General features: G+C 47.6%; 1 protein-coding gene across 1 annotated transcript in view; it reads left to right on the top strand.

Annotated features, from left to right (window-relative positions):
* The window catches only part of LOC122921382 (NACHT, LRR and PYD domains-containing protein 12-like), a 131,656-nt gene that overhangs the window by 75,775 nt on the left and 28,151 nt on the right, over positions 1 to 27,730 (top strand). The window contains exons 6-7 of the mRNA XM_044271359.1: positions 2,349 to 2,519; positions 26,283 to 26,453. Of these exons, the coding sequence (XP_044127294.1) occupies positions 2,349 to 2,519; positions 26,283 to 26,453 (342 nt within the window). The remainder of the gene's footprint in view (positions 1 to 2,348; positions 2,520 to 26,282; positions 26,454 to 27,730) is intronic.

Raw genomic sequence — 27,730 nt, 5'->3', positions numbered from 1 at the left:
GCTGTTATAGGGGATGTGTGCTATGACACATAGGGCCATGAGGGGGGCCAGCATAAGACATATAGCATCTTATGCTGGTCCCCCTCATGGCCCTATGTGTCCCCTCATGTGTCCTAAACTGCGCACATAACTGGCTTTGCGTGTAATGTATTTTACTAGTGTGTGAAACAATCTCTCTCCTATTGATAACAGGTCTGGCCTCTGTACTCACTGTCACGATGAATGCACTGCAGCGAGCGGCAGCGAGCTGGCCGGCCGGCGCGTGACTGACGTCACTTAGTAACGCTCCTCCCACTTCAGGAAGCAGGAGCGTTACTAAGTGACGTCAATCACGCGCCGGCCGGCCAGCTCGCTGCAGTGCAGTGCATTCATCGTGACAGTGAGTACAGAGGCCGGACCTGTTATCAATAGGAGAGAGATTGTTTCACACACTAGTAAAATACTTTACACGCAAAGGCAGTTATGTGCGCGGGGCCCCTTTATATATAATCGCGGCATTTTCGGGTCAGCCATATCGCATTTGCCGATTATCGTGATTCGATTATTTTTTCGATTTATCGTGCAGCCCTAATCGAGATGTTCAGCAGTGTGAGATTGGAGACATCCGACAAGTGCTTTCTTCTTCTCACTCTCAGGCTGTGTGAGGTGCGTCCCACGTATTGAACGCTGCAGGCTTTGCGGGTCGCCAAATAAATGACATTATTCTTGTTCCAGTTGATGTACGATCTGATCTTGAAGACCTCCTCGGTTACACTGGATTCCAATGTTTTACCCACTGTAATATATTGACAAGTCTTACAAATACTGTGGCCACATCTGTAACTGCCCACAACAGTCAGCCACGTGGGTTTGCCATTATCCGATTTGTCTATGAACAAGTTCAGGGACAAAGAGGAGCACAGAGTAGGTGCCCGTCTGCTCACCACCTGAAAGCCTGGCTCTAAAATTTGGCACAAGCTATCATCTTGAAATAAAATGGGTAGATATTTCCTGATAATACCTTGTATCTCCTAAAACTGGCGACTGTAGGAGGTGACAATCCCCTGTCTGTTGTCCTCACCACCCTCCTCACTGTACTATGTGTAATCACTGCCTCTCTATTCACGTGTTACTGTCTCTCCTGCTTCAAAATACAATCACTGGATCCTCTCAGTCTCTCAACAGAGCTGTTCCTTCTGACTCAAATAATGAATCTTCTGAGCAGTTTCGGCAGACTCTAATGGTCTCACCATATGGAATGCCTTTTTGTCCGTTTTGGATGGCATGATGAGGCTAAAAGCAGGGTGTTACCGCTGGTGTCTTCTCTATAATTCCTGCTAACCACCTTGCCAGCCTTATTTCATAGCATAATGTCCAAAAAAGGACTATCCTCTGAGGACAAATTATATGGATTTTTATAATGAAGTAATAAAGACATAGGATCAGTAATGTCCTTCATGTCTGAGAAGAGCAGCGCTATCACCAATACCTGCCCCCCGCTGTAAAACACATATGGGAGCAGTGACCCCCTCCCCGGATAACACACAGGTAAGTGTTCTAGGACTGACCTCACCAGAACCTGCATTGTGCCTCCACATGGAGGAGGTGTCATATGTCCTGAGAGACATCTGGAGGGACAGGAAGGACACATCTGCTTCTATGGTGCGGATTATGGGTCTGAGCAACTCCCAGGTTATACAGAGCTGTAATATGTACATGAGCCCTTACCGCCATAGAGCGCTCATCTCTGCCTGTGCTACATTACAGCTGTATGGCGGTATTATTACTGATGACCCCGGCTGTAATTTACTCAGAATGGAGACGATTACTGCTCGTTATCAATAAGTAATAATCAATACCAGCAGAATCCAGAGAAACCCTGAATGTAGTGTAATGTCTACTAATAATCCATCCTCCAAATAACTGACTGAGCGAGGGCAGAGCCACATGTGTCCTGTAGTAATGTGAGGAGGAGAATGGGGGCCACAGGGGCCACAATAGATGGTGGAGGAAGGAGACTGAGGGCCACAATAGATGGAGGAAGGAGAGCTCTCAGCAGCTGATGACGCTGACACAAGTTCCTCCAGCTTTATGACTCTTGTACATTCATGTGCTGCCATCATTACTGATTTATGACATACCATAAAGTGAGGACATTCCTCAGGGATTCTGGATTTCTAGGACATGGACATATCATATAGCTGCCGCCATTCCTGACATCCACCACACACAAGAGGCGGCTTCTAGTGATGACATTTATGGATGTTACTAACAGCCGGGGACATTTTCTCTCCACAGTCACAATCTACAGGTTTTATACTAACGCTCTGTGGACGCCTCACCCACATCTCTTCTTCTTCTTCTTACAGATTGGGTGGTAATGATCTACCAGACACTTCCTGCATCCAGTTGGCATCTGTAATAAGGAATAACCGGTCCCTGAAGATACTTGTCCTTTCTAATAACAGTCTGTCTGGTCCTCACTTCAGTGACTTGATGGAGGCTCTGTCCAGTCCGGCCTGCAGGATACAGGAATTAGAGTGAGTATAAGAGATGTGTACAGGACTGAGACATGTGGGGCACACGTTATACATGGATTTTATACTATTTTATGCTCCGCACCATTGTTATGTCTATGAGATAAACTGCTGACTAGGGTTGTCACGATACCAAAATTTTGATTAAATTTTGTTACCATAAAAAAGTATTGCGATACTCTATACCATTCGATACTATGCAAAAAAAAAAAAAAAAAGCTGCGTGCATTCCGCATTTTATGAAACGTCCGGCCCGTAATAGAACAGTCCTATCCTATTTTTGAGGGGACAACGTGACTAAAAATGGCAACTGGTGCAGTTTTGTTTATTTTTTTCTGTTACGGCATTCACTGCATTTTTTTATATTTTAATAGTTTGCACTTTTTGGGGGGTGGCAATATTTAATTGTCACGGATCAGCGAGTGTGAACCCACTGTAACACTGACTGGCTATCCTCTGGAGGGGACTGTCTCAGCAACTACCTGGTTTTCACTAGAGCCTCAGATAGTGAGGATAGACTTGAGTCATTAGAGTAGTTGCCAGGGGCTACTCCAGAGCAATCCCAGAGTCAGTGGCAGCTGGTCCAGGCGGACCAGGAGGTACCCGAGTAGGTAACGGAAGTACAAGCGTAGTCAGGGGGGTAGAGACATTACCAGGAGCAACGGTGCAGGACCAAAGGATAAGGCAGAGATGTGGTCAGACAGGCAATAGGTCAGGGCAGGCTGCACAAGTACAGGTCAGGCAACAGGAGAGACTAAGCAAGCAGGCAGGGATCAGACGAAAAGCAGAGTCCAGGGACGAAGTATAGATCAGGAGCACACGAGAGCATCAGGAACCAGCAAACTCAAGGACCTTGACACTGAGGCATCTGGGAAGGGGGCTGAGCCACTTAAATACCTGCAAGAGAGCCAGAGTTGGTCAGCGAGGTCACCTGACCTAACCCACACACTCATGCTGTGTCCAGGGGTGAGTGGAAGCTGTGAAGCCCAGGACCGCAGCAGTGAAATGGGAAGCACCGGCCACAAGTCACCGCTGAGCGTGGCACCCAGGACTAGGGGAACAGCGGTGTACAGCAGCCGCTGTTACAGTAATATGTTTACTTTTTTATTGTTTATTAATTTTATATGTAAAATTGGGTAAGGTTTTTTTGTTACTTTTTATTTAAAAACTATTCGCCCCCTTAGGGCTAGAACCGTTGTCCTATTCCCCCTGATAGAGATCTATTACAGTGAATAGGATCTTACACTCTCCCTGCTGCCCTGGGCTTTGTGCACACGGCAGCAGGGAGCTTACCATGGAGGGCTTCAGTAGCGTCCTGGCTGCCATGGTAACCGATCGGAGCCCCGCGATTACACTGCTAGGGCTCTGATCAGAACTGCTACTGCCACCAATGAAGAGGAGGGTCGGGGATCCTGTGGCCACTGCATCCAATGAACATAACAATGAGGGGGGGCCTGTGACTACTGCCAGTAATTATAACAATGAGGGCAGGGGTGCCTGTGGCCACTGCGCCACCAATGATTCTAATACTGGGGGGGACAGCGCACTGCACCACCAATGGTTATAATTTATAATACAGGGGGGGCGCACTGCACCACCAATGGTTATAATTTATAATACGGGGGGTGCACTGCACCACCAATGAATGTAATTAACACATTAATTCAAGTGTAGGCAGCGGGTGCTGGCAGCAGTATCACATACCCAGCACCCAGCCTCAATAACAGGGCATGCGATTCGCCGAACTGCGGCAATTGCCATGGTTCGGCGGATCGCATGCCCTGTCGTAGAGCGCCGGCACCTGTTGTCTACACTTGAATTAATGTGTTAATTACATACATTGGTGGCGCAGTGGCCACAGCTCCTCCCCTCATCCTCAGTACAATGTTCTCATTGGTGGGAGCAGCAGTCTCATCACAGGGGGGAGGGGAGGGAGAGAGTCCCTCCTTCACTGTGCTGTTGAGTATAACATGGTGCGTGCTGAGAGCAGGGAGCGCCATGTTCTCTAACAGATAACAGCACAGCCTAGTATCGTTAAATAGTAAGACCTGGTGTCATAACGATCTGGGTCTAAAAGTATCGATACCCGGTGCAACTCTATTCCTGTCACTGCTCTGTGGTGTCCAGCCACGCTTCTTCTTCTGCTAGGGTATTTTTAAGTATTTGTGTGCGACACACACAGCTGTGCCATACACAGACAGCTGTGCCATACACAGACAGCTGTGCCATACACAGACAGCTGTGCCATACACAGACAGCTGTGCCATACACAGACAGCTGTGCCATACACAGACAGCTGTGCCATACACAGACAGCTGTGCCATACACAGACAGCTGTGCCATACACAGACAGCTGTGCCATACACACAGACAGCTGTGCCATACACACAGACAGCTGTGCCATACACACAGACAGCTGTGCCATACACACAGACAGCTGTGCCATACACACAGACAGCTGTGCCATACACACAGACAGCTGTGCCATACACACAGACAGCTGTGCCATACACACAGACAGCTGTGCCATACACACAGACAGCTGTGCCATACACACAGACAGCTGTGCCATACACACAGACAGCTGTGCCATACACACAGACAGCTGTGCCATACACACAGACAGCTGTGCCATACACACAGACAGCTGTGCCATACACACAGACAGCTGTGCCATACACACAGACAGCTGTGCCATACACACAGACAGCTGTGCCATACACACAGACAGCTGTGCCATACACACAGACAGCTGTGCCATACACACAGACAGCTGTGCCATACACACAGACAGCTGTGCCATACACACAGACAGCTGTGCCATACACACAGACAGCTGTGCCAACCACACATCACTGCTAACCACACATCACTGCTAACCACACATCACTGCTACACACACATACAGATCTGATATACACACTCAGCTCTGCTATACACACTCAGCACTGCCATACACACTCAGCACTGCCATACACACTCAGCACTGCCATACACACATACAGCAATGCTACACCCATACAGGTCTGTTACATACATACATACAGCTCTACTACATACATACTGTTCTGCTATACCCATACAGCTGTGTTAGACACATACAGCTCTACTACACATATATAGTTGTGTTACACACATACAGCTCTAATACACATATATAGTTGTGTTACACACATACAGCTCTAATACACATATGTAACGGCACCGTTTCAGCAGACAAGGGGTTAAAATCCGTTTAGACGATATGCCCCTTTCCAAGAGACAGGCACAGCTACTGCAGAACACCAACCTCCCGAACTGGATACAAAATAGCACTCCAAACTGGAACCTCACAAGTAACTGTCAGTCAGACGAACAGGAAAAGCGTATCCGTCAGCTTACACTCCTGGCAATCAGTCTCCAACAGCATACAGGGAATCCCCCAATAACGAGACAAGGCTCCGTGTTGAGGGTCAAGCAGTGATCTGAAGTGCTGGCACACCCAGCCTGGTTTTTATTACAGTTTTTTGCAGATACAGGACAGATACAACATATCCCCACAATGCATCATGGTTTCCTCCCCTCTGTCCCGGAGACGACCGAACACAATCCAATTATCTCTCAGGACAAAGGGGAGATCACCAATACACATGTGGAGACAACAGGACAGGAATCACCACCCAAACACACAATGGCACACCCCCACAGCAAACACAGACATTTAACATATCCCCAGATAGCTCAAGTCTGAGTGCATATCATTAGGTGAATGGCACTCAGAATACACAAATACAATGATATTAGCTATCTGGGTGCCCTCACATAACATACAATTTAACCGAACGCATAATAACATAAAATACAATTCTACAGACAGATTTAAGCTGTGCGGCCGGTCTGTCTTCTCCTTTACAGTTACTATGGGCCATAATCCTGAGGCAAGAGGCTTTTAAACAGTCCTCTCCAAAACCCAGTGGCGAGGTTGGTTTCGCCACACATCTCCCCCCCCCAGGGAAGACTAACCAGATACCTGACCTCACGCCGGTCGGTACCTGAGTTAGTCTGGCAGGCCACCCACAACAAAATACTTGACCTGCTGAATTTCGTAGCATGTCTCTGTCCAGTGAATCCACCAAAGTTATGTTGGAAGCTGGTACTCCCGGTCTCTGTGTTGCTCCCTGGTTTGGAGTGGAGGTTGCTTTGTGGGCAGGGATCAGCGGTACTCAGCCCTGGTGCCAGCGCTACCACGGAAGAAGCCTGGTTGGAGCCTGGTTGTTGGAGGGGGAGACCGACTGTCTCTACCCCCTGTGCTGTAAGTGCAGAGACCACGGTCCCATCTGCACTGTTGTGGGGCTTACTGTCTCCCCCTGGTGCGTTAAGCTGCCGCTGGGGAGAGGGGGTAGCGAGCTCCTCTCCCATACATACTTCCAGCCGCTGGGGAGAGTGACCGACCGCCTCCGCTCCCAATACAGTGTCCTGCTGCTGGGGAAAGGAGACTGGGCTCTCTATTCCCTGTAGGACACTCTGCCGCTGGGGGACAGGACCGACTGTCTCTGCCCCCTGTAACTCCGCCTGCCGCTGGGGAATGGAGACTCGGCTCCCAATTCCCAAAAAATCATGCTGCTGCTGGGGGATGGAGACTCGGCTCCCAATTTCCAAAAAATCATGCTGCTGCTGGGGGGCAGGAACAACTACCTCTGCCCCCTGTAACTCAGCCTGCCGCTGGGGAGGGAGGCCGCTGCTCTCCTCTCCCTGCACTTTACACTGCCTTCCCGGCATATCACTCTGCTGCTGGGGGGCAGGAACAACTACCTCTGCCCCCTGTAACTCAGCCTGCCGCTGGGGAATGGAGACTAGGCTCCCAATTCCCTGCAGGACCGGTGGAGAGACCTCGGTCCCATCTCCACCGGCCACCTGGGGTTCTTCCCAGTAAACATCAACAATATCTGCCCAGCTGAATGGGTCTGGATCTGGGTCTGTCACCTTACCGTCCTGCTGAGCCTTCTCAATGGAGTGGAAGAGATCTCGGTAGTCCTGCTCCAGTTCCCACTCCAGGGTTGCTAGGTGAGCCAGGTCTTGCTCTACTTCATGGGGGTCATCCCACTCATGCCTAGCCTCCCTCTCATAGAAAATGTCCTGAAGTCTGGACTGTGCAGGGCTCCCGAAGTCAGGCTCTGCAAAGGACTCCCATAACAAGCCAGGACCATCAAACTCCTCTCCCTCTGGCTTGTCATGCTCAGCTGTCCAGGGTATAAACTGTGCCACATACCACCAAAGTGCCTGGTAGGCATCCTCCAGCCATAGCTCCTGCCATACCCGGTGCTGTAGTTCCATTACCCATTCCTCCAGGGGCTGCTCTCCCAGGAAGGGCATCCGCAGGGCCACTTGCTTCTGCAACCGCTGCTCTTCACTGGGGAGACTCTCACCTCGCTGGTATTGTACATTATCCAGGGCCTGGTACCAGATGCCTTTCCTTAATGCATCCCGGCCATCCAGGTCCTCCTCCTCGTATACCACTGCTGGTTCCATCCTGGTGCTTTTAGGGTCGCTGTACTGGGACATGCGTTGCCCTTAAATTGTAGAATCCAAAGAAATGGTGTCTCCTGTAGCTGTCCTTCTGGCTGTAGGAACGATCCCGCTGCTTGCCACCAATGTAACGGCACCGTTTCAGCGGACAAGGGGTTAAGATCCATTCAGGCGATATGCCCCTTTCCCAGATGTAGGCACAGCTACCGCAGAACACCAACCTCCCGAACTGGATACAAAATAGCACTCCAAACTGGAACCTCACAAGTAGCTGTCAGTCAGACGAACAGGAAAAGCGTATCCGTCAGCTTACACTCCTGGCAATCAGTCTCCAACAGCATACAGGGAATCCCCCAATAACGAGACAAGGCTCCGTGTTGAGGGTCAGCAGTGGTCTGAAGTGCTGGCACACCCAGCCTGGTTTTTATTACAGTTTTTTGCAGATACAGGACAGATACAACATATCCCCACAATGCATCATGGTTTCCTCCCCTCTGTCCCGGAGACGACCGAACACAATCCAATTATCTCTCAGGACAAAGGGGAGATCACCAATACACATGTGGAGACAACAGGACAGGAATCACCACCCAAACACACAATGGCACACCCCCACAGCAAACACAGACATTTAACATATCCCCAGATAGCTCAAGTCTGAGTGCATATCATTAGGTGAATGGCACTCAGAATACACAAATACAATGATATTAGCTATCTGGGTGCCCTCACATAACATACAATTTAACCGAACGCATAATAACATAAAATACAATTCTACAGACAGATTTAAGCTGTGCGGCCGGTCTGTCTTCTCCTTTACAGTTACTATGGGCCATAATCCTGAGGCAAGAGGCTTTTAAACAGTCCTCTCCAAAACCCAGTGGCGAGGTTGGTTTCGCCACAACATATTTAGCATCTTTACTGAAAACTCACATCTCCCTACACCGGTGTCGGCTGTACAGTCTTCCTGCTCTGGCTCCTCCTATTGATGACATCATCAAAGGTCCTTAAGCTGTAGTTTTCATCTCCTTTCAGTACAGTGTAGGACCTTCCTCCCCATGCGCTGAACGGATGGTTCTCCTGCCTGCCGGCTCTCACTGGTCAGGCAGATCTGTATGAGCGCTCTGCCTGATCACTAATGAAGCACTCAGGGGTCTGGCCATGCTGGATCCCCCTGACTGCTGTTTATAAGACACTTTTAGCAAGATTTTTTCTTACTAAAAGGGCGTCTTATAAATTGTCAAATACGGTAAGTCTGATTTTCAGTGATGTGGTCCCGGTCATAGGAGAGAACTGCTGAAAAGTATCTGTAACATCCCAGAGTTGTGTAATTTTATATCACATATTCAATAATGTGCATATGCTAAGTGTAAAGGGTGAATATTAGTCACCAATATTATGCGAATATTGATAATTAATATTCCTAAATAGGAGGAGCCGTCTAGTGATGACTCCACCTATTTATACCTTTATATAATAACTATACAATACTTTCGCTATGCTTTACACTAATCACTACGCTAGCTGCATGCGCCTAACTAACTCACTACCGCTAACAAGTACACGCTACACAACGGGTACAAATATAACGGTATTTATGAACACCTGACGCACACGATATACAGTAAATACACAGCACTACAAATATACAATCCTAAACTACACTACACGTTCCCAAATTCCACCCATAAACTAAATATAGGTTCACACATACAAGTATATAACAACCCACCCCCCTGACTACTTTCTGTCCCTATGGGGTACAATAAGGGTTAACAGTGGTGCTGCAGGGGCGAGTGCAGGCCACAGACACTATAGATTCAGCACTGCAAGGGTTACTTGCAAGTGAGTGCTGAGGTTAATCAAGGGTGGGTAAACCAGGGGGGGGGGCTAACTGAAAGGGTTAACCAGGGAGGGGATATCTAGGGGTGTAGAATACCAGCAGGGGAGCTGGGGTTCTGGCAGGGAAGGGGTTAAGGACAGCAGCAATGCTTCTGAGGTCTGGGCACTGTAGGAGTTAATGGCAAGGGTATCAGGGAAATCAGGGGCACAGAATCAGGGCCACCAGGGTAAATCAGGGGCACAGACTCAGGGGTGTAAGGGTTAACTCACAGCAAGGGTATCAGGGAAATCAGGGGTTATAGGGTAGGCAAGGGTATCAGGGTAAAAAGTTAGTGGGGGTTAATGGAGGTAATTCGTTGGTGGGGTAGTGGGGGAGGGGATACTCAGTCCTTCCGCTCATTGTCCAGGGGATGCTCGTCGTCCTGGGGATGATTCTTATGGGTGGGCGGCCGGCTCTCTTCTCCCATGTGTCTCTGATTCTAGTCTGGTTGCAAGAGCCCCCTTTCCTCTGTCTTGGACTGATATATAAGTCACTCTCACTCCCCCCTTCCCCCATCCAAGGTGTAGAGAAATGACATCATCGTGTGCGTGTGACGGAATGCATGTACTCAGACTGCAGCAGATAGCTGACTGGCCCCCTGAGGCTCAGAAACTGTATAGCCAAAGACACCATGGCTCCACACACACACACACACACCCATGTCATAAACAGTCCCTAGACAGAAGGTGGGGGAGCCATGCTGGGCATGTTTCAAAGAGATCCATTGATCTTCTGAAGTGACCAGAAACTGGACAATCTAGCCATCTGGTGCCATCACCCGCAGGTATGCAGGAGGAGGCGGGGGGGGGACTGGGGGACATAACTGGCCACATGCATATAAGACAATTGGGGCATAGCTATATATATTATATATACCCAACTCTAATGTAAGTATAAATGGACATGTGTGCAGATACAGGGCAGGGGCATACAGACATTTCCACATATACAGACATAACACTATGACCTTCCCCCCTCTGGCCATACAGGGCCTATATATATATATATATATATATATATATATATATATATATATATATGCACAATTATACCACTTCCCACTACACATATACATAGTGTATATGTGTGTGTGTGTGTATATATATATATCTCCACAGATGCTTGGGGCACATCTATAAACACATACAAAACCGGGGGTATGAATGGGCAGCAATAAGTCCACATACATACTGTCATGCTGGCATAAGTGTATATACATAAAGACATGTGTGCAAATACATACACACATATCTATATATACACACACACTCTCATATACCTGGGGCATCACATACAGGGGACATACATATGTCCCCACTGGCCATACAGGGCCAATATATACACAGCCATACAGGAAATATATATCCCTATTGGCCATATAAAGGGGCCCATATATATCAAAGAAGGGGCAGATATATATATATATATATATATATATATATATATATATATATATCCATATACATACGCCCACCTGACTTCCCTCTACACTAAGCCTGTTATACATATATTTGCTGTAATTTCCATGTACACCAGCAGTTGGCAACAATGTGTCAGCAGGACCTTAGACAGTTTAGTACATCTAAACTGGAATAGTTTATTCCAGTTTAGCTCCCCCTCTTTGAGCAGAAGTGGGCTGGCCCATGTCCTGTCTCATGGGGAGGAAAGGGGGTTATAGTTAGTGTGTTCCAGCTCTCCCTGTAAGGGGAAGGCTGTGCAAGTAGAATAGGGATCCCAAACCAGGATCTTGTCTCGGTTGAGACCAAAGATCTTCATTCCCAGTCTGAGCCCTTCAGCCTCAACTGGTGACAAGCAAGCAGCCATCTCCAGAACTCCAGGACGAACCAATCCCTGTGAGCATAACTGTGAGTAACATCCAGAGACCAGGAGAATCCAAATTCTTCCTCAGCTAGTCAGTCCTATACCAAGCAGAAGATAGACAGAGCAGAAGACAGATTCCTGTCATATTCTCCAGGCATATGATAGAAGCAGAAGAGATAGTAATCCCTGCCATATATTACCAATACCTGCTGGGACCCAAGACTATTGCTATATCTCATATGGATTAATGCTGCCTCCAGTAAAGACAAGTTGAATTATATTTCAAGTCTGGATCTCATTCATTGCTACCAAGTTCCTCAATTACTCCTACTAGCAACACTCTTTTATTGCAACATTTTATTGCAAGTGAGCCAGGATCCAGGAGTCCAGCCGTACCAAGGTAGGAGACACCGTTGACACTATTACTACTGCTACACAGAGACATTACACCACTCTGGCATTCCTAGCCTGGTACGTGAGTTGCAACACCTTAAAAGGCCCTGTATTAGTACCCTGCGCACAGTGGCGTAACTACCAGGGAAGCAGGGGAAGCAGCTGCTTCGGGGCCCGGGCTGACAAGGGGCCCGAAGCAGTAGTAAACAGTCAGACTGGCCACACCCCCTCTACACTCACTTCACTGCTTCTTTAGAACGTCCTCGGAGCAGAGCAGGGAGCTAAGCCCCGCCCATCAGCACGGACCATTAATAGAGGAGCCTGGCTGCTTAATAGTGCAGCCAGGGCTCAGTACAGTGTGCTACAGGGAGATCCTGTCTCCCCTCCCTCTCCTAACTATTAGTACAGCCCAGCTCCTGCTACAGAGACTGCTCTGTAGTCGGCAGTCACAGGAGGGAGAGGGGAGACTGGAAGTGCTGCAGAAAGAAGAGCCTGTGCCTGTCACTATCAGGAGCCCATACATGCCAGGCTTATCCCTGCCAACCCTAGCTGTCCTGTATCTCATGTAGCCCCCCCCCCCCCAGCTGCATTCATCTGCTGTCCTTTGCCCCCCCCCCCAGCTGCATTCATCTGCTGTCCTTTGCCCCCCCCAGCTGCATTCATCTGCTGTCCTTTGCCCCCCCAGCTGCATTCATCTGCTGTCCTTTGCCCCCCCCAGCTGCATTCATCTGCTGTCCTTTGCCCCCCCCCAGCTGCATTCATCTGCTGTCCTTTGCCCCCCCCCAGCTGCATTCATCTGCTGTCCTTTGCCCCCCCCCAGCTGCATTCATCTGCTGTCCTTTGCCCCCCCAGCTGCATTCATCTGCTGTCCTTTGCCCCCCTCCCAGCTGCATTCATCTGCTGTCCTTTGCCCCCCTCCCAGCTGCATTCATCTGCTGTCCTTTGCCCCCCTCCCAGCTGCATTCATCTGCTGTCCTTTGCCCCCCTCCCAGCTGCATTCATCTGCTGTCCTTTGCCCCCCTCCCAGCTGCATTCATCTGCTGTCCTTTGCCCCCCTCCCAGCTGCATTCATCTGCTGTCCTTTGCCCCCCTCCCAGCTGCATTCATCTGCTGTCCTTTGCCCCCCTCCCAGCTGCATTCATCTGCTGTCCTTTGCCCCCCCCCCAGCTGCATTCATCTGCTGTCCTTTGCCGCCCTCCCAGCTGCATTCATCTGCTGTCCTTTGCCCCCCCAGCTGCATTCATCTGCTGTCCTTTGCCCCCCTCCCAGCTGCATTCATCTGCTGTCCTTTGCCCCCCCCCCAGCTGCATTCATCTGCTGTCCTTTGCCGCCCCCCCAGCTGCATTCATCTGCTGTCCTTTGCCCCCCCCCCAGCTGCATTCATCTGCTGTCCTTTGCCGCCCCCCCAGCTGCATTCATCTGCTGTCCTTTGCCGCCCCCCCAGCTGCATTCATCTGCTGTCCTTTGCCGCCCCCCCAGCTGCATTCATCTGCTGTCCTTTGCCCCCCCCCAGCTGCATTCATCTGCTGTCCTTTGCCCCCCTCCCAGCTGCATTCATCTGCTGTCCTTTGCCCCCCCAGCTGCATTCATCTGCTGTCCTTTGCCCCCCTCCCAGCTGCATTCATCTGCTGTCCTTTGCCCCCCCCCCCCCAGCTGCATTCATCTGCTGTCCTTTGCCGCCCCCCAGCTGCATTCATCTGCTGTCCTTTGCCGCCCCCCCAGCTGCATTCATCTGCTGTCCTTTGCCCCCCTCCCAGCTGCATTCATCTGCTGTCCTTTGCCCCCCTCCCAGCTGCATTCATCTGCTGTCCTTTGCCCCCCTCCCAGCTGCATTCATCTGCTGTCCTTTGCCCCCTCCCAGCTGCATTCATCTGCTGTCCTTTGCCCCCCTCCCAGCTGCATTCATCTGCTGTCCTTTGCCCCCCCCAGCTGCATTCATCTGCTGTCCTTTGCCCCCCTCCCAGCTGCATTCATCTGCTGTCCTTTGCCGCCCCCCCCAGCTGCATTCATCTGCTGTCCTTTGCCCCCCTCCCAGCTGCATTCATCTGCTGTCCTTTGCCCCCCTCCCAGCTGCATTCATCTGCTGTCCTTTGCCCCCCAGCTGCATTCATCTGCTGTCCTTTGCCCCCCTCCCAGCTGCATTCATCTGCTGTCCTTTGCCGCCCCCCCCAGCTGCATTCATCTGCTGTCCTTTGCCCCCCTCCCAGCTGCATTTATCTGCTGTCCTTTGCCCCCCTCCCAGCTGCATTCATCTGCTGTCCTTTGCCCCCCTCCCAGCTGCATTCATCTGCTGTCCTTTGCCCCCCTCCCAGCTGCATTCATCTGCTGTCCTTTGCCCCCCTCCCAGCTGCATTCATCTGCTGTCCTTTGCCCCCCAGCTGCATTCATCTGCTGTCCTTTGCCCCCCCCCCCAGCTGCATTCATCTGCTGTCCTTTGCCCCCCCCAGCTGCATTCATCTGCTGTCCTTTGCCCCCCCCAGCTGCATTCATCTGCTGTCCTTTGCCCCCCCCCCAGCTGCATTCATCTGCTGTCCTTTGCCCCCCCCAGCTGCATTCATCTGCTGTCCTTTGCCCCCCCCCCCAGCTGCATTCATCTGCTGTCCTTTGCCCCCCCCCCAGCTGCATTCATCTGCTGTCCTTTGCCCCCCCCAGCTGCATTCATCTGCTGTCCTTTGCCCCCCCCCCCAGCTGCATTCATCTGCTGTCCTTTCAGAAGCCCCCCCCCCCCAGTCCTGGGCCCCCTACTTATCTGATGCCCTGCCCTCTAGCCCCCCTATCCATCTGATGCCACACTCCTCTGGGCGCCCATGTGCAGCTTGGGGACACCAGTATGAGGCCAGAATGGGGACTGGAAGATCACGGAGCGGCGGGGAGCAGGCGAGTATGGCTTTTTCCACAACTGTACAATGCACCACTAGTTCACATCACATTTTTGTCCCACATTTAAGGCTGGGTTCACATCACTTTTTTCCCATCCGTTTAATATGTACAAAAAAATGTATCCGGATGCCTCATACTGATGCCATGACAGTGATATCCGTTCACCATAGAGTTTCATTGCAAAAAAAAAAAAGTATCCATTTTATTTACCGGATTGCGCAGGATACAAGAACATAGAGTACTGCATTTTTGTATCGTGTACGTCATAGTCCAGTAAAAACACATGTATGTTAAAGAATCAAATGCCACTGTATGACGCCTGCCTGCCCGTCTAACAATTAGCTGTGGGGCCCAGTCATTTCTAGCTACTCCACTGGTTACCAGGGGCTCAGACCATGGGGACAGACTACAGTCGGTGTCAGCCCTGCAGCAATACATAGAATGGGCGCCTCTCCTACAGCAGGGGTCATACTGTGCTGTACATACAGTGTAGTGTGATGTCATCTTCACCTCTCCAAGTATATTACCCAGGAAAGCACAATTCTGCAAAAAGGACATGTTCTATCTTTTGGTGGAACGGAAGTGCGGAATGGAACCCCCACGGAAGCACTGCGTAGTGCTTATGTAGTGTTCCGTTCCGTGATTCAGTTTCGCACCCTTCCGCATCTCCGGATTTGCGGATCCATTGAAGTGAATGGGTCCACATCCGTGATGCGGAATGCACACGGAAGGGTGCCCATTTATTGATGATCCGCATATGCAGTCCGCAATACGGGAATGGCTGGCCCCTTTCACACGAACGATATGGGTTGGCTCCAGATGCGTTCAGGGTGCATTCAGTGAAACTCGCACCTTTTTTCAAGCAAGTTCAGTCAGTTTTGTCTACGATTGCGTTCAGTTTTTTCTGCAGGTGTAATGAGTTTTGATGCGTTTTTCATGCACGTGATAAAAAACGAAAAGTTTACAAACAACATCTCCTAGCAACCTGGTGGGGAGCGTGGTGACGTCACCAAAGGTACTTTTCCTGCCAGGTCCTGAAAGACGAGCCGGGCTGCGCGATCAAGTGGATGAGGTGAATAATTAAATATTTTATTATTTTTTAACCCCTCAAGCCACATGTTACTTAGCAGTCTGTATTAAGAATGCTATTAATTTCCCTTATAACCATGTTATAAGGGAAAATAATAAAGTTCGGGTCCCTATCATCTCCTAGCAACCATCCGTGAAAATCGCATTGCATCCACAATGCTTGCGGATGCAATGCGATTTTCAAGCAGCCCCATTCACTTCTGTGGGGCCTGCGCTACGTGAAAAACGCAGAATATAGAGCATGCTGCGATTTTTACACAACGCACAACTGATGCGTGAAAATCACTGATCATGTACACAGCCCCATTGAAGTGAATGTGTCCGGATTCAGTGCGGGTGCAATACGTTCACATCACGCATTGCACCCGTGTGGAAAAGTCGCCCGTGTCAAAAGGGGCCTAAGACTTTGACACGGCCCCCACAACAGTATGATAGAATGACACTAGATGACAGATAGAGTGTGTGTGTGTATGTATATAATATATAATATATATATATATATATATATATATATATATATATTAGGAAAAGAATGGCGGGGGGGGCCTATACAAAAATTTGCTGTGGGGCCCAGTCACCTCTAGTTACGCCCCTGCCTGCGCACGCTGCAATTGGCGTTGCAAACAGAAATCATAGACTATTATACACATATCTTGACCCACTGCATAATTGGTGTCCGTGTAACTGCACCCACAGTCCGGCTCATTGCATTAATTGGCATCCTGAACAAAAACTCTTAACTATGATTTACACCTGACCCAGTCAGTGCATATTATTGCGCCAGTGTGCATTAGTCCAATCTGGCTTACTGCATATTTTGGCGTCACTGGGACAGGATCGGATCGAATTGTGTGCCTATCAGTGCCATAATCGGATCCAACGGTGTGCCAACAGAACCGTATTCAATTGTGTGCTTAACCGGATCGAATTGATGTTTCACAGTACTGCAAGATCTGAGGATTGTGCCAAAAACCATGAAAATGCATTATGCGCGTCAGCACTGCAAGGGTTAATCAGCCATTTTTTCCCTCATGGCGCAGTGTCTTCATGGCTTTCAAGAGCGCAAAAATGATGACTACGCCCCCCTAGAAGCGGGAAATCTAAAGCCTGCCCACCAAGGACTTTGCAATGCGAGCCAAGGGCGTGCAGACTCCTCCCTCTGGGCTCCACCCTCACTTCCTGCATTTCCTGCACTGATTGTGACAGAGGAGCCAGGGAAGATGGTGCAGCCCCCAAAGCCAAAGTGGGAACAGATGGCGATACCAGAAGAACCAGTGTATGAGGCTCAACCACCATAACCCGGCGAGTCCAGAACCATGCATGAATTCAGTACTGTGAAATCCGTCCAAGCCATGACCGGCTTGCGTTATGTAATAATGCGTATATGCGTCAGGGTCACCGTACACTCTCTGGGACAACATTTTAGTGCGTCGTCACCGCGCGTGGTCTAAAGTGTAATCGCACAATAGTCTTACCGTATTTGAATTTAACAGGTTTAGCCTGATCCGTGAGTATCGATATTGTAACCGTGTCAAAATGATGTTTACAAACCGGTATATAGTCCGGGAGGTGATACTTTTCCGTGACTATATCACCATTTTTACCGCCTAACTCGACAGTTCTTAAAAGTTGTACGTAACTATCGCCAACAAGTTGATGTTGAACGATATTGGTACAAACAAACAATGTATAAAGCCCGGCTTTAATATCGGAATTAATTTTTCTTTTCTCTTTTGATGAAACTAGAGCAAGCCCCTTTATACCACCAACATGATGTTGTAAAACAGGTAAGCTGGGTTCTTTGTAGCGGAGAGTGATTTGCTCGGTGTCGACATTCTTGAGCGACGGAGTTTGCGAATACCCCGTCAGCCCCAAAATATTCCCCAACTTCACACAAGGCATGAACTTGTATGCTGGTGAATTCAGTACATAAACGGTTCTGTCAATATCGTCGTATCTTAGACGCAATTGATCGGGAGGTTTTTTTATAGATTCAAGTTTGCTATTAATGGCTTTGATGAGATCGTGCATATTGGAGTAATAACCCGATTTAACAAAAAGCTCGCTGATCGTCTCGTCGCGCTGTGCGACGTAGAATACACCATCTCCGGGGCCAAAGATTTCCCACGTATGTGGATACTGAATCTCCACTAAAGCCACTTCGTAAGGGCCGCGAAGATGTACCACTTTTGCTAACTTAGTGGTGTAATCGGCGATGCTGTTTTCGGGATAAAGTTTGGCGGAGGCGTTGCAGGGCAGCGTGCTAAAAAACGATCTGTCCTCCATAGTTTACAGACGCATCAACTGTCAGGGTAACCGATCCACTTTACAAAACACAACGTTTTACCCCGAACTTTCTTCTTTTTCAGCATTTTTTTCTATCCTGTAAACTCGTAGCTTGTCGAGAGTTACTTTTTGTACTTCCTCCGGGTAGAATGAGCCTTCAATGAACTCATCGGACAGGTCTTTCAACTTATAAAGGGGTCTGAGGTAGGGCTGAAACGATTATTCGAATAACTCGATTAAATCGAGTCAAAAAATTCATCGATGCAGTTTCCCTGCATCGAGGAATCGTTACATCACGGAGCGGGAGTGAAATTAAGCGTCTCACTCACCGCTCCATGTCCTCCGGAGGCCAGAGAGGCAGGACTGAGCCGGCCGGCACAGAGGAGGGAGTAGGAGGGAGTCCCTCCCTCCCCACTGTGCGCGGCTGCCGCTGAACACCAATGAGGACAGAGTAGGAGGAGGAGGAGGGGAGGGACTGTGTCCACTGCACTACCAATGAATCTGCCGGCCATATCCCACAGGGTCCCCCTCCTCCCCCCCCCCCCCCCATCATTGGTGGCAGTTTGCAGTTCCGATCGGAGCCCCAGCAGTGTAATGCTGGGGCTCCGTTCGGTTACCATGGCAGCCAGGACGCTACTGAAGTCCTGGCTGCCATGGTATGTTAGTGAGCAGAGAGCAGCGCATTATACTCACGTGCACTGTGGCCGCCCCTTCTCATAGGTCTGTGCGGCGCATTGCTAATGCTGTAAGCATTAGCAATCCGCTGCACAGACAGAAGAAGGAGCGACCGGCGGCCACAGCGCACGTGAGTATAATGCGCTGCTCTCTGCTCACTAACATACCATGGCAGCCAGGACTTCAGTAGCGTCCTGGCTGCCATGGTAACCGAACGGAGCCCCAGCATTACACTGCTGGGGCTCCGATCGGAACTGACTTCAGTAGCGTGACTCCTGGCTGCCATGGTAACCGATCGGAGCCCCAGCATTACACTGCTGGGGCTCCGATCGGAACTGACACTGCAACCAATGATGGGGGGGAGGAGGGGGACCCTGTGGCCACTGCCACCAATGATTAATACTGGGGAGGGGGGGTTGCGTTACCAGAGGGGGCAGGCAGATCAGAGGCTGGGGGGAGGGGGGGGGCAGGCAGATCAGAGGCTGGGGGCAGGCAGATCAGAGGCTGGGGGCAGGCAGATCAGAGGCTGAGGGCAGGCAGATCAGAGGCTGAGGGCAGGCAGATCAGAGGCTGGGGGCAGGCAGATCAGAGGCTGGGGGCAGGCAGATCAGAGGCTGGGGGCAGGCAGATCAGAGGCTGGGGGCAGGCAGATCAGAGTCTGGGGGCAGGCAGATCAGAGTCTGGGGGCAGGCAGATCAGAGTCTGGGGGGAGGGGGGCAGGCAGATCAGAGGCTGGGGGGAGGCAGATCAGAGGCTGGGGGGAGGCAGATCAGAGGCTGGGGGGAGGCAGATCAGAGGCTGGGGGGAGGGGGAGGCAGATCAGAGGCTGGGGGGAGGGGGAGGCAGATCAGAGGCTGGGGAGGGGGAGGCAGATCAGAGGCTGGGGGGGGGGAGGCAGATCAGAGGCTGGAGGGGGGGAGGCAGATCAGAGGCTGGAGGGGGGGAGGCAGATCAGAGGCTGGAGGGGGGGAGGCAGATCAGAGGCTGGAGGGGGGGAGGCAGATCAGAGGCTGGAGGGGGGGAGGCAGATCAGAGGCTGGGGGCAGGGAGGCAGATCAGAGGCTGGGGGCAGGGAGATGGAGAGAGAGTGGTTAATGGAGGCTGCAGGCACCACCTTGGTATGTATAAAGTTATTGGTTTAGAGAGGGGTTAATGAAGGCACCTCCAAGGTGCTTTCATTAACCTCTTCAAACCAATAACTTTATACATGCCTAATGCCAAGGTGCTTCCATTAACCCCTCCAAACCCAATGGGCATGTATAAAGTTATTGGTTTGGAGGGGTTAATGGAAGCACCTTGGAGGTGCCTTCATTAACCCCTCTCTAAACCAATAACTTTATACATAATTACGTACGTTATTTTAAGTAGCTTTTTCTTATTAGATTACTCGATGAATCGAGAAATATAATCGATAGAATACTCGATTACAAAAATATTCGTTTACTGCAGCCCTAGTCTGAGGCCCCTAGTGTTTACAGCGTGAATTTTAAATATCTCGTCCGTATAGGTTTGTTCATAACCTTTTGTAAAAGAAAACCTTATAACGCACAATTCTGACGTGATCACCTATTTTTAATACCGGTTTAACTTTTTTAATAGTATCGTAACACCCGCAGATATTTTTCCAAACGGTTAAAGAGTTCTCTTTTGTCACATCGACGGGACGCCGCCTTATAGTTCTGTGGTATGTGTGGTTATAACTATACACCAAGTCTTGTAACTTGTCGATGTACCTGTACGTGTTTTGTTCTCTAAGATAGCGCCACATTTTAGTTTTCAGCGTTCTATTAAAACGCTCGACCAACGCTGCCTTAACAGCGTTTGTAGTTAAAAAATTATGTATTTTATAGGTTTCACAAAGACGCCTCATAGGTTTGTTTATAAACTCACGGCCCCGATCAAACTGCACGTGAAAACAGCCGCCCGTAACATCGCTAAAGACGTTGTCACTACGGCTTCGACCGCCTTTATGGATCGTATAAATAGGTCGGCGCAGAGCCAGGAGGGATCTGGTGTCGTACAAATAAGTAAAAAAAACACGCAAAAGAAAACGTTAACGTGCTGCCATTGTCTTACCAACTTTTATGAATAAAGTAGCACAACCTAAGAGACGTCGCCGCCAGAAAACAAGAAGTCGTTCACCGAGCGACATCTTCTAGTCAGCCGCTATGGCTTTCGTGCATGACGCATCCGCCGAGTACGCCAAATCAGAGTTGGATATCTTTCAAATACCGCCTACCCAAACAAGCATTGAAAAATCGCTTTATGTAGAGGTGCAGCAATCACTGACAATGCCCCTTTGGAATTCTACATCACGGGCAGCGGTGAATATTATTATTACCTTAATTTTGTTACACGTCGTTTGCAAAATCGTTAGTCCTGATAACACACCCATACCAGAAGCATCCCGCGTTGCACTTATTAACTACCCTATAGCGAGTCTTTTTAATCAACTGGATATAACGCTCGGCGACACGTTGATTTCAAGAAGCGACAACCTTTATACGTATAGAGCGTATATAGAGTCCCTAATAAATTATAATTCACAAACTTTAGCGTCCCAATTTACAGCCGGTTTATTCTATAAAGACACAGCGGGACATCATGATGACCGGGTTCTCGACGGGCGTAATGACGGCTTTAGCAAGAGAGCAAAGTATTCAGCCCGATCTAGAAGTGTGGAATTAATGGGTCCCATTTACGCCTATATATTTAATCAACCGAAGTTAATACTAAACGGTTTAGATCTAAAGATAAAATTGACCAGAAACAAAGACACTTTCTGCCTTATGTCGGCCGAGGCGGCCCATTTTAACCACTTCAGCCCCGCTAGCTAAAACCCCCTTAATGACCAGGCCACTTTTTACACTTCTGCACTACACTACTTTCACCGTTTATTGCTCGGTCATGCAACTTACCACCCAAATGAATTTTACCTCCTTTTCTTCTCACTAATAGAGCTTTCATTTGGTGGTATTTCATTGCTCCTGACATTTTTACTTTTTTTGTTATTAATCAAAATTTTACGATTTTTTGCAAAAAAATGTCATTTTTCACTTTTAGTTGTAAAATTTTGCAAAAAAAACGACATCCATATATAAATTTTTCGCTAAATTTATTGTTCTACATGTCTTTGATAAAAAAAAATAATGTTTGGGTAAAAAAAAAAAATGGTTTGGGTAAAAGTTATAGCATTTACAAACTATGGTACAAAAATTTGAATATCCGCTTTTTGAAGCAGCTCTGACTTTCTGAGCACCTGTCATGTTTCCTGAGGTTCTACAATGCCCAAACAGTAGAAAACCCCCACAAATGACCCCATTTCGGAAAGAAGACACCCTAAGGTATTCGCTGATGGGCATAGTGAGTTCATAGAACTTTTTATTTTTTGTCACAAGTTAGCGGAAAATTATGATTTTTTTTTTTCTTACAAAGTCTCATATTCCACTAACTTGTGACAAAAAATAAAAACTTCCATGAACTCACTATGCCCATCACAAAATACCTTGGGGTGTCTTCTTTCCAAAATGGGGTCACTTGTGGGGTAGTTATACTGCCCTGGCATTCTAGGGGCCAAAATGTGTGAGAAGTAGTTTGCAATCAAAATGTGTAAAAAATGGCCTGCGAAATCCGAAAGGTGCACTTTGGAATATGTGCCCCTTTGCCCACCTTGGCTGCAAAAAAGTGTCACACATGTGGTATCGCCGTACTCAGGAGAAGTTGGGGAATGTGTTTTGGGGTGTCATTTTACATATACCCATGCTGGGTGAGAGAAATATCTCGGCAAAAGACAACTTTTCCCATTTTTTTATACAAAGTTGGCATTTGACCAAGATGTGTATCTCACCCAGCATGGGTATATGTAAAATGACACCCTAAAACACATTCCCCAACTTCTCCTGAGTACGGCGATACCACATGTGTGACACTTTTTTGCAGCCAAGGTGGGCAAAGGGGCACAAATTCCTTTTAGGAGGGCATTTTTAGACATTTGGATCCCAGACTTCTTCTCACGCTTTAGGGCCCCTAAAAAGCCAGGGCAGTATAAATACCCCACATGTGACCCCATTTTGGAAAGAAGACACCCCAAGGTATTCATTGAGGGGCATGGCGAGTTCATAGAAATTATTTTTTTTTGCATAAGTTAGCGGAAATTGATTTTATTTTATTTTATTTTTTTTTCACAAAGTCTCACTTTCCGCTAACTTGGGACAAAAATTTAAATCTTTCATGGACTCCATATGCCCCTCACGGAATACCTTGGGGTGTCTTCTTTCCGAAATGGGGTCACATGTGGGGTATTTATACTGCCCTGGCTTTTTAGGGGCCCTAAAGCGTGAGAAGAAGTCTGGAATATAAATGTCTAAAAAGTTTTACGCATTTGGATTCCGTGAGGGGTATGGCGAGTTCATGTGAGATTTTATTTTTTGACACAAGTTAGTGGAATATGAGACTTTATAAGAAAAAACAAACAAAAAATATATATATATATTTCCGCTAACTTGGGCCAAAAAATTGTCTGAATGGAGCCTTACAGGGGGGGTGATCAATGACAAGGGGGTGATCACCCATATAGACTTCCTGATCACCCCCGTCATTGATCACCCCCCTGGTAAGGCTCCATTCAGACGTCCGTATGATTTTTACGGATCCACGAATACATGGATCGGATCCGCAAAACACATACGGACGTCTGAATGGAGCCTTACAGGGGGGTGATCAATGACAGGGGGGTGATCACCTCATATACACTCCCTGATCACCCCCCTGTAAGGCTCCATTCAGACGTCCGTATGTGTTTTGCGGATCCGATCCATGGATCCGTAAAAATCATACGGACGTCTAAATGGAGCCTTACAGGGGGGTGATCAATGACAGGGGGGTGATCAGGGAGTCTGTATGGGGTGATCAGGGGTGATCAGTGGTTCATAAAGGGTTAATAAGTGACAGGGGGGGGTGTAGTGTAGTGTAGTGTAGTGGTGTTTGGTGCTACTTTAATGAGCTGCCCGAGTCCTCTGGTGGTCGATCCAAACAAAAGGGACCACCAGAGGACCAGGTAGCAGGTATATTAGACGCTGTTATCAAAACAGCGTCTAATATACCTGTTAGGGGTTAAAAAAATCACATCTCCAGCCTGCCAGCGAGCGATCGCCGCTGGCAGGCTGGAGATCCACTCGCTTACCTAACGTTCCTGTGAGCGCCCGCGTTCACAGGAAATCTCGGCTCTCGCGGGAGGACACGTATATGCGTCCACCCAGAAGAGCAGGGCCGCCGCCAGGACGCAATCCTGCGTACAGCGGTCCTGAGGTGGTTAAAGTCCAAATACAGCACGCTTCCCTATTTGTCAAAAGAGTACAAGTATCGCCCGCTGTAAGAATCGGTCACAGTCGCGCTCTGTTAACAGCTAACTCAAAGTACTCGATCGATCGGGCATCGCTTAAAGTGTATAGCGTACCCGCCGGTACTCGCGTATGTAACCACGAGAATCTTTTCCTCGGAAACCTACCAAAAAACAGTAATACTAGCGTTTGTGGATAACGAATCATTTTCCGGGAGTTACCAAAGAAATCCTTTGTGCTTCAACCACTATAATGTGAATTATGCAGCCTTATATTTGGATGGTCAACAGATACGGGCAAAACCTTTTCAACCTAACTTCCAAGACGAATCAGCTGTTCGTGAATATATGTCCCTAGTACATATTTCGGGGAAACACAAGGCCGACTGCTTTATCCGTCGATCGACACGAGTTTTTGAACGGTTACACTTTGTTCGCTTTTGATTTATCGCTGGATCAAGAGACTGGCGGTCATTTCTCTCTAGTAAAAACCGGCAATCTGCGAGCTGAAATTAGATTTGCCGAACCGATTGCAAACACAATTAATATGATTGTATATTCAGTTCATGAAAATATTATTGAAATAAATAATCGTCGGGAGGTATTATATGATTTTCAATAAACATGAATAATTATGAAATTGCCTGTGTTATTAAAGCTGATATTAACGCCAGGCGCATATTTAAAGGTGTATTCCCGTGTGATTTATTACCGGGGGGTAAAATCATCGACAGGCCTGCAGCCTACATTGTAAATACAGATAATTCGTATCAGCGGGGGAAGCATTGGATTTTAATTATATTATACCCGAATGATATATCTATTTTTTTTTTATAGTTATGGTTTATCCCCCGCAAATGAAATATTTCCTGGCTACTTTATGCAGTTTTTATATAAAAATTCTAAGACTATAAGATATCAAAACAGACAAATACCATACGCCATTAGTTCCGTCTGCAGCCATTACTGTATCTATATCTTACAATGTCTCGCTAAAGGAATATTTTTTGAAAATGTTTTAAAAATGTTCACTAACGATTTTAGAAAAAATGACCGTATTGTGCGATCATTTGTAACAAAACGCATGAAACGCTTATGTATACGATGCTGTAATTACAATCAAACGTGTCTGTCCCTACGGAAATGTTGCAAATAAGGAAATGAATAAAGCTTTTTAACCAAATTATATTTGTCATCGTTTGATTTTATTACTATTATATTAAATTAATATCAGGCACTATAAATTTTAATATCAAAAACACTATAAATTTAATATAAAGCGCTATAAATTTTTATAGCTAGCACTATAAATTTTAAAAGCAAACAATATAAATTTTAATAGCAAACAATATAAATATTAATAGCCAACACTAAAATTTTAATAGCTAGCACCATAAATTTAATATCAAGCGATATAAAATTAATATCAAGCGATATAAAACAAATATCAAGCGATATAAAATTAATATCAAGCGCTAATTTTTTTATATCAAGCAATATAAAAGGGGCATGTAAAAGGGGGCGTGGTACCTGTCACTTTGACGAACCATATACCCTCTTACTACTAAGGAGAGCTCTCAGCAGCTGATGACGCTGACACAAGTTCCTCCAGCTTTATGACTCTTGTACATTCATGTGCTGCCATCATCACTGATTTATGACATGCCATAAAGTGAGGACATTCCTCAGGGGTTCTGGATTTCTAGGACATGGACATATCATATAGCTGCCGTCGTTCCTGACATCTACCACACACAAGAGGCGGCTTCTAGTGATGACATTTATGGGTTTTACTAACAGTCAGGGACATTTTCTCTTTACAGTCACAATCTACAGTTTTTATACTAACGCTCTGTGGACGCCTCACCCACATCTCATCTTCGTATTCTTACAGTTTGGGTCGTAATGGTCTACCAGACACTTCCTGCATCCAGTTGGCATCTGTAATAAGGAATAACCAGTCCCTGAAGATACTTTACCTGTCTGGTAACCGTCTGTCTGGTCCTCACTTCAGTGACTTGATGGAGGCTCTGTCCAGTCCGGCCTGCAGGATAGAGGAATTACTGTGAGTATAAGAGATGTGTACAGGACTGAGACATGTGGGGCACACGTTATACATGGAGTTTATTCTATTTTATGCTCCGCACCATTGTTATGTCTATGAGATAAACTGCTGACTGCTCCTTGATATGTGACGTCTGTACTAATGTCTGACTAATGCACCAGGTCTAGTGTCAGCGGCCACCGCCCCCCTTACCTGAGTCCCTGATTTCGGCACAGTCTGTATATAAGTGTCATCTGCAGCAGATTTATAATCTTCTCTCCACATTACTGATAAATCTTTTCCCTTTTGCTTTTTTCCCGACTTCTAAGAACCATAGCGTTTTTACTTTTCCATTCACATTGTCGTCTGAGGGCTTTATGCGCGCTGATGTATTTTGCGGTCCGTCTACAGTAAAGTTCTATTTCTGTCCTCGAAATGGAGAAGAATAGGACGTTTTATGTTTTTGGAGACCACAGGACAGACTTCAGGGTGTGGGGAGCACACGGTGTAATGTCCGCATGTTTTGTGGCCCTGTGGAGATTAATGGGTCTACATCAGACCCGCAGATCGGATTCAGACTGAGACTACGGTCGTGTGCCTGAGGTGTGAGATGTACTTTTAATGGCTCCATTTAATTTACCATAACTTGTATTGAAAACACAGGAAAAAAATATTTTTGGGGCTGCAATTCCACCATTTTTTATGTTGTTTTTTTTTACGGTGTTGCCGGTGTGCCAAAACTGACATGACAACCTTATCCTGAGGATCGGTACAATTATAGCAATACCACATTTATATGGTTTCTATTATACTTTACAATTTTTAAAGTAATAAAAACCTTTGAAAAATCTAAATTTTCTTCATGGCCGTATCCTGACCCCATGACCGCTTTCTATTTCCATCTACAGGGCTGAGGCTTGTTTTTTGCCGGCGAGCTGTAGTTTTTATTTGTGCCATTTTGGGTCACTAATAACTTTATCTTTTTATTTTCTTATTATTTTCAGGGGGTGAAGTGACCAAAAAACTTGGATCTCTGTGCGGGATAATCACTTGTACATTTTAATAGTTCTGACATTTTGGGAAGCGGCGATACCAATTATGTTTATTTTTTATTCTTCTTTTTTATATGTAAAATTGGGAAAGGGGGAGATTCGAATTTGTATTTTTTTAAAGATTTTTTAGTTTTTTTCTCTTTTTACTGTAATAGTAACTGTAATGCACTTTCTATGCAGTGGATGAGAACAGGCAGAACACGATGGCGCCTGCGGTTTATATGGAGTTCTGTATGTCTCGGGTTC

Source organism: Bufo gargarizans, chromosome 11 (assembly GCF_014858855.1).
Source record: "Bufo gargarizans isolate SCDJY-AF-19 chromosome 11, ASM1485885v1, whole genome shotgun sequence".
Taxonomy (NCBI): Eukaryota; Metazoa; Chordata; class Amphibia; order Anura; family Bufonidae; genus Bufo; species Bufo gargarizans.
This window is presented reverse-complemented; position numbering and strand designations above follow the sequence as displayed.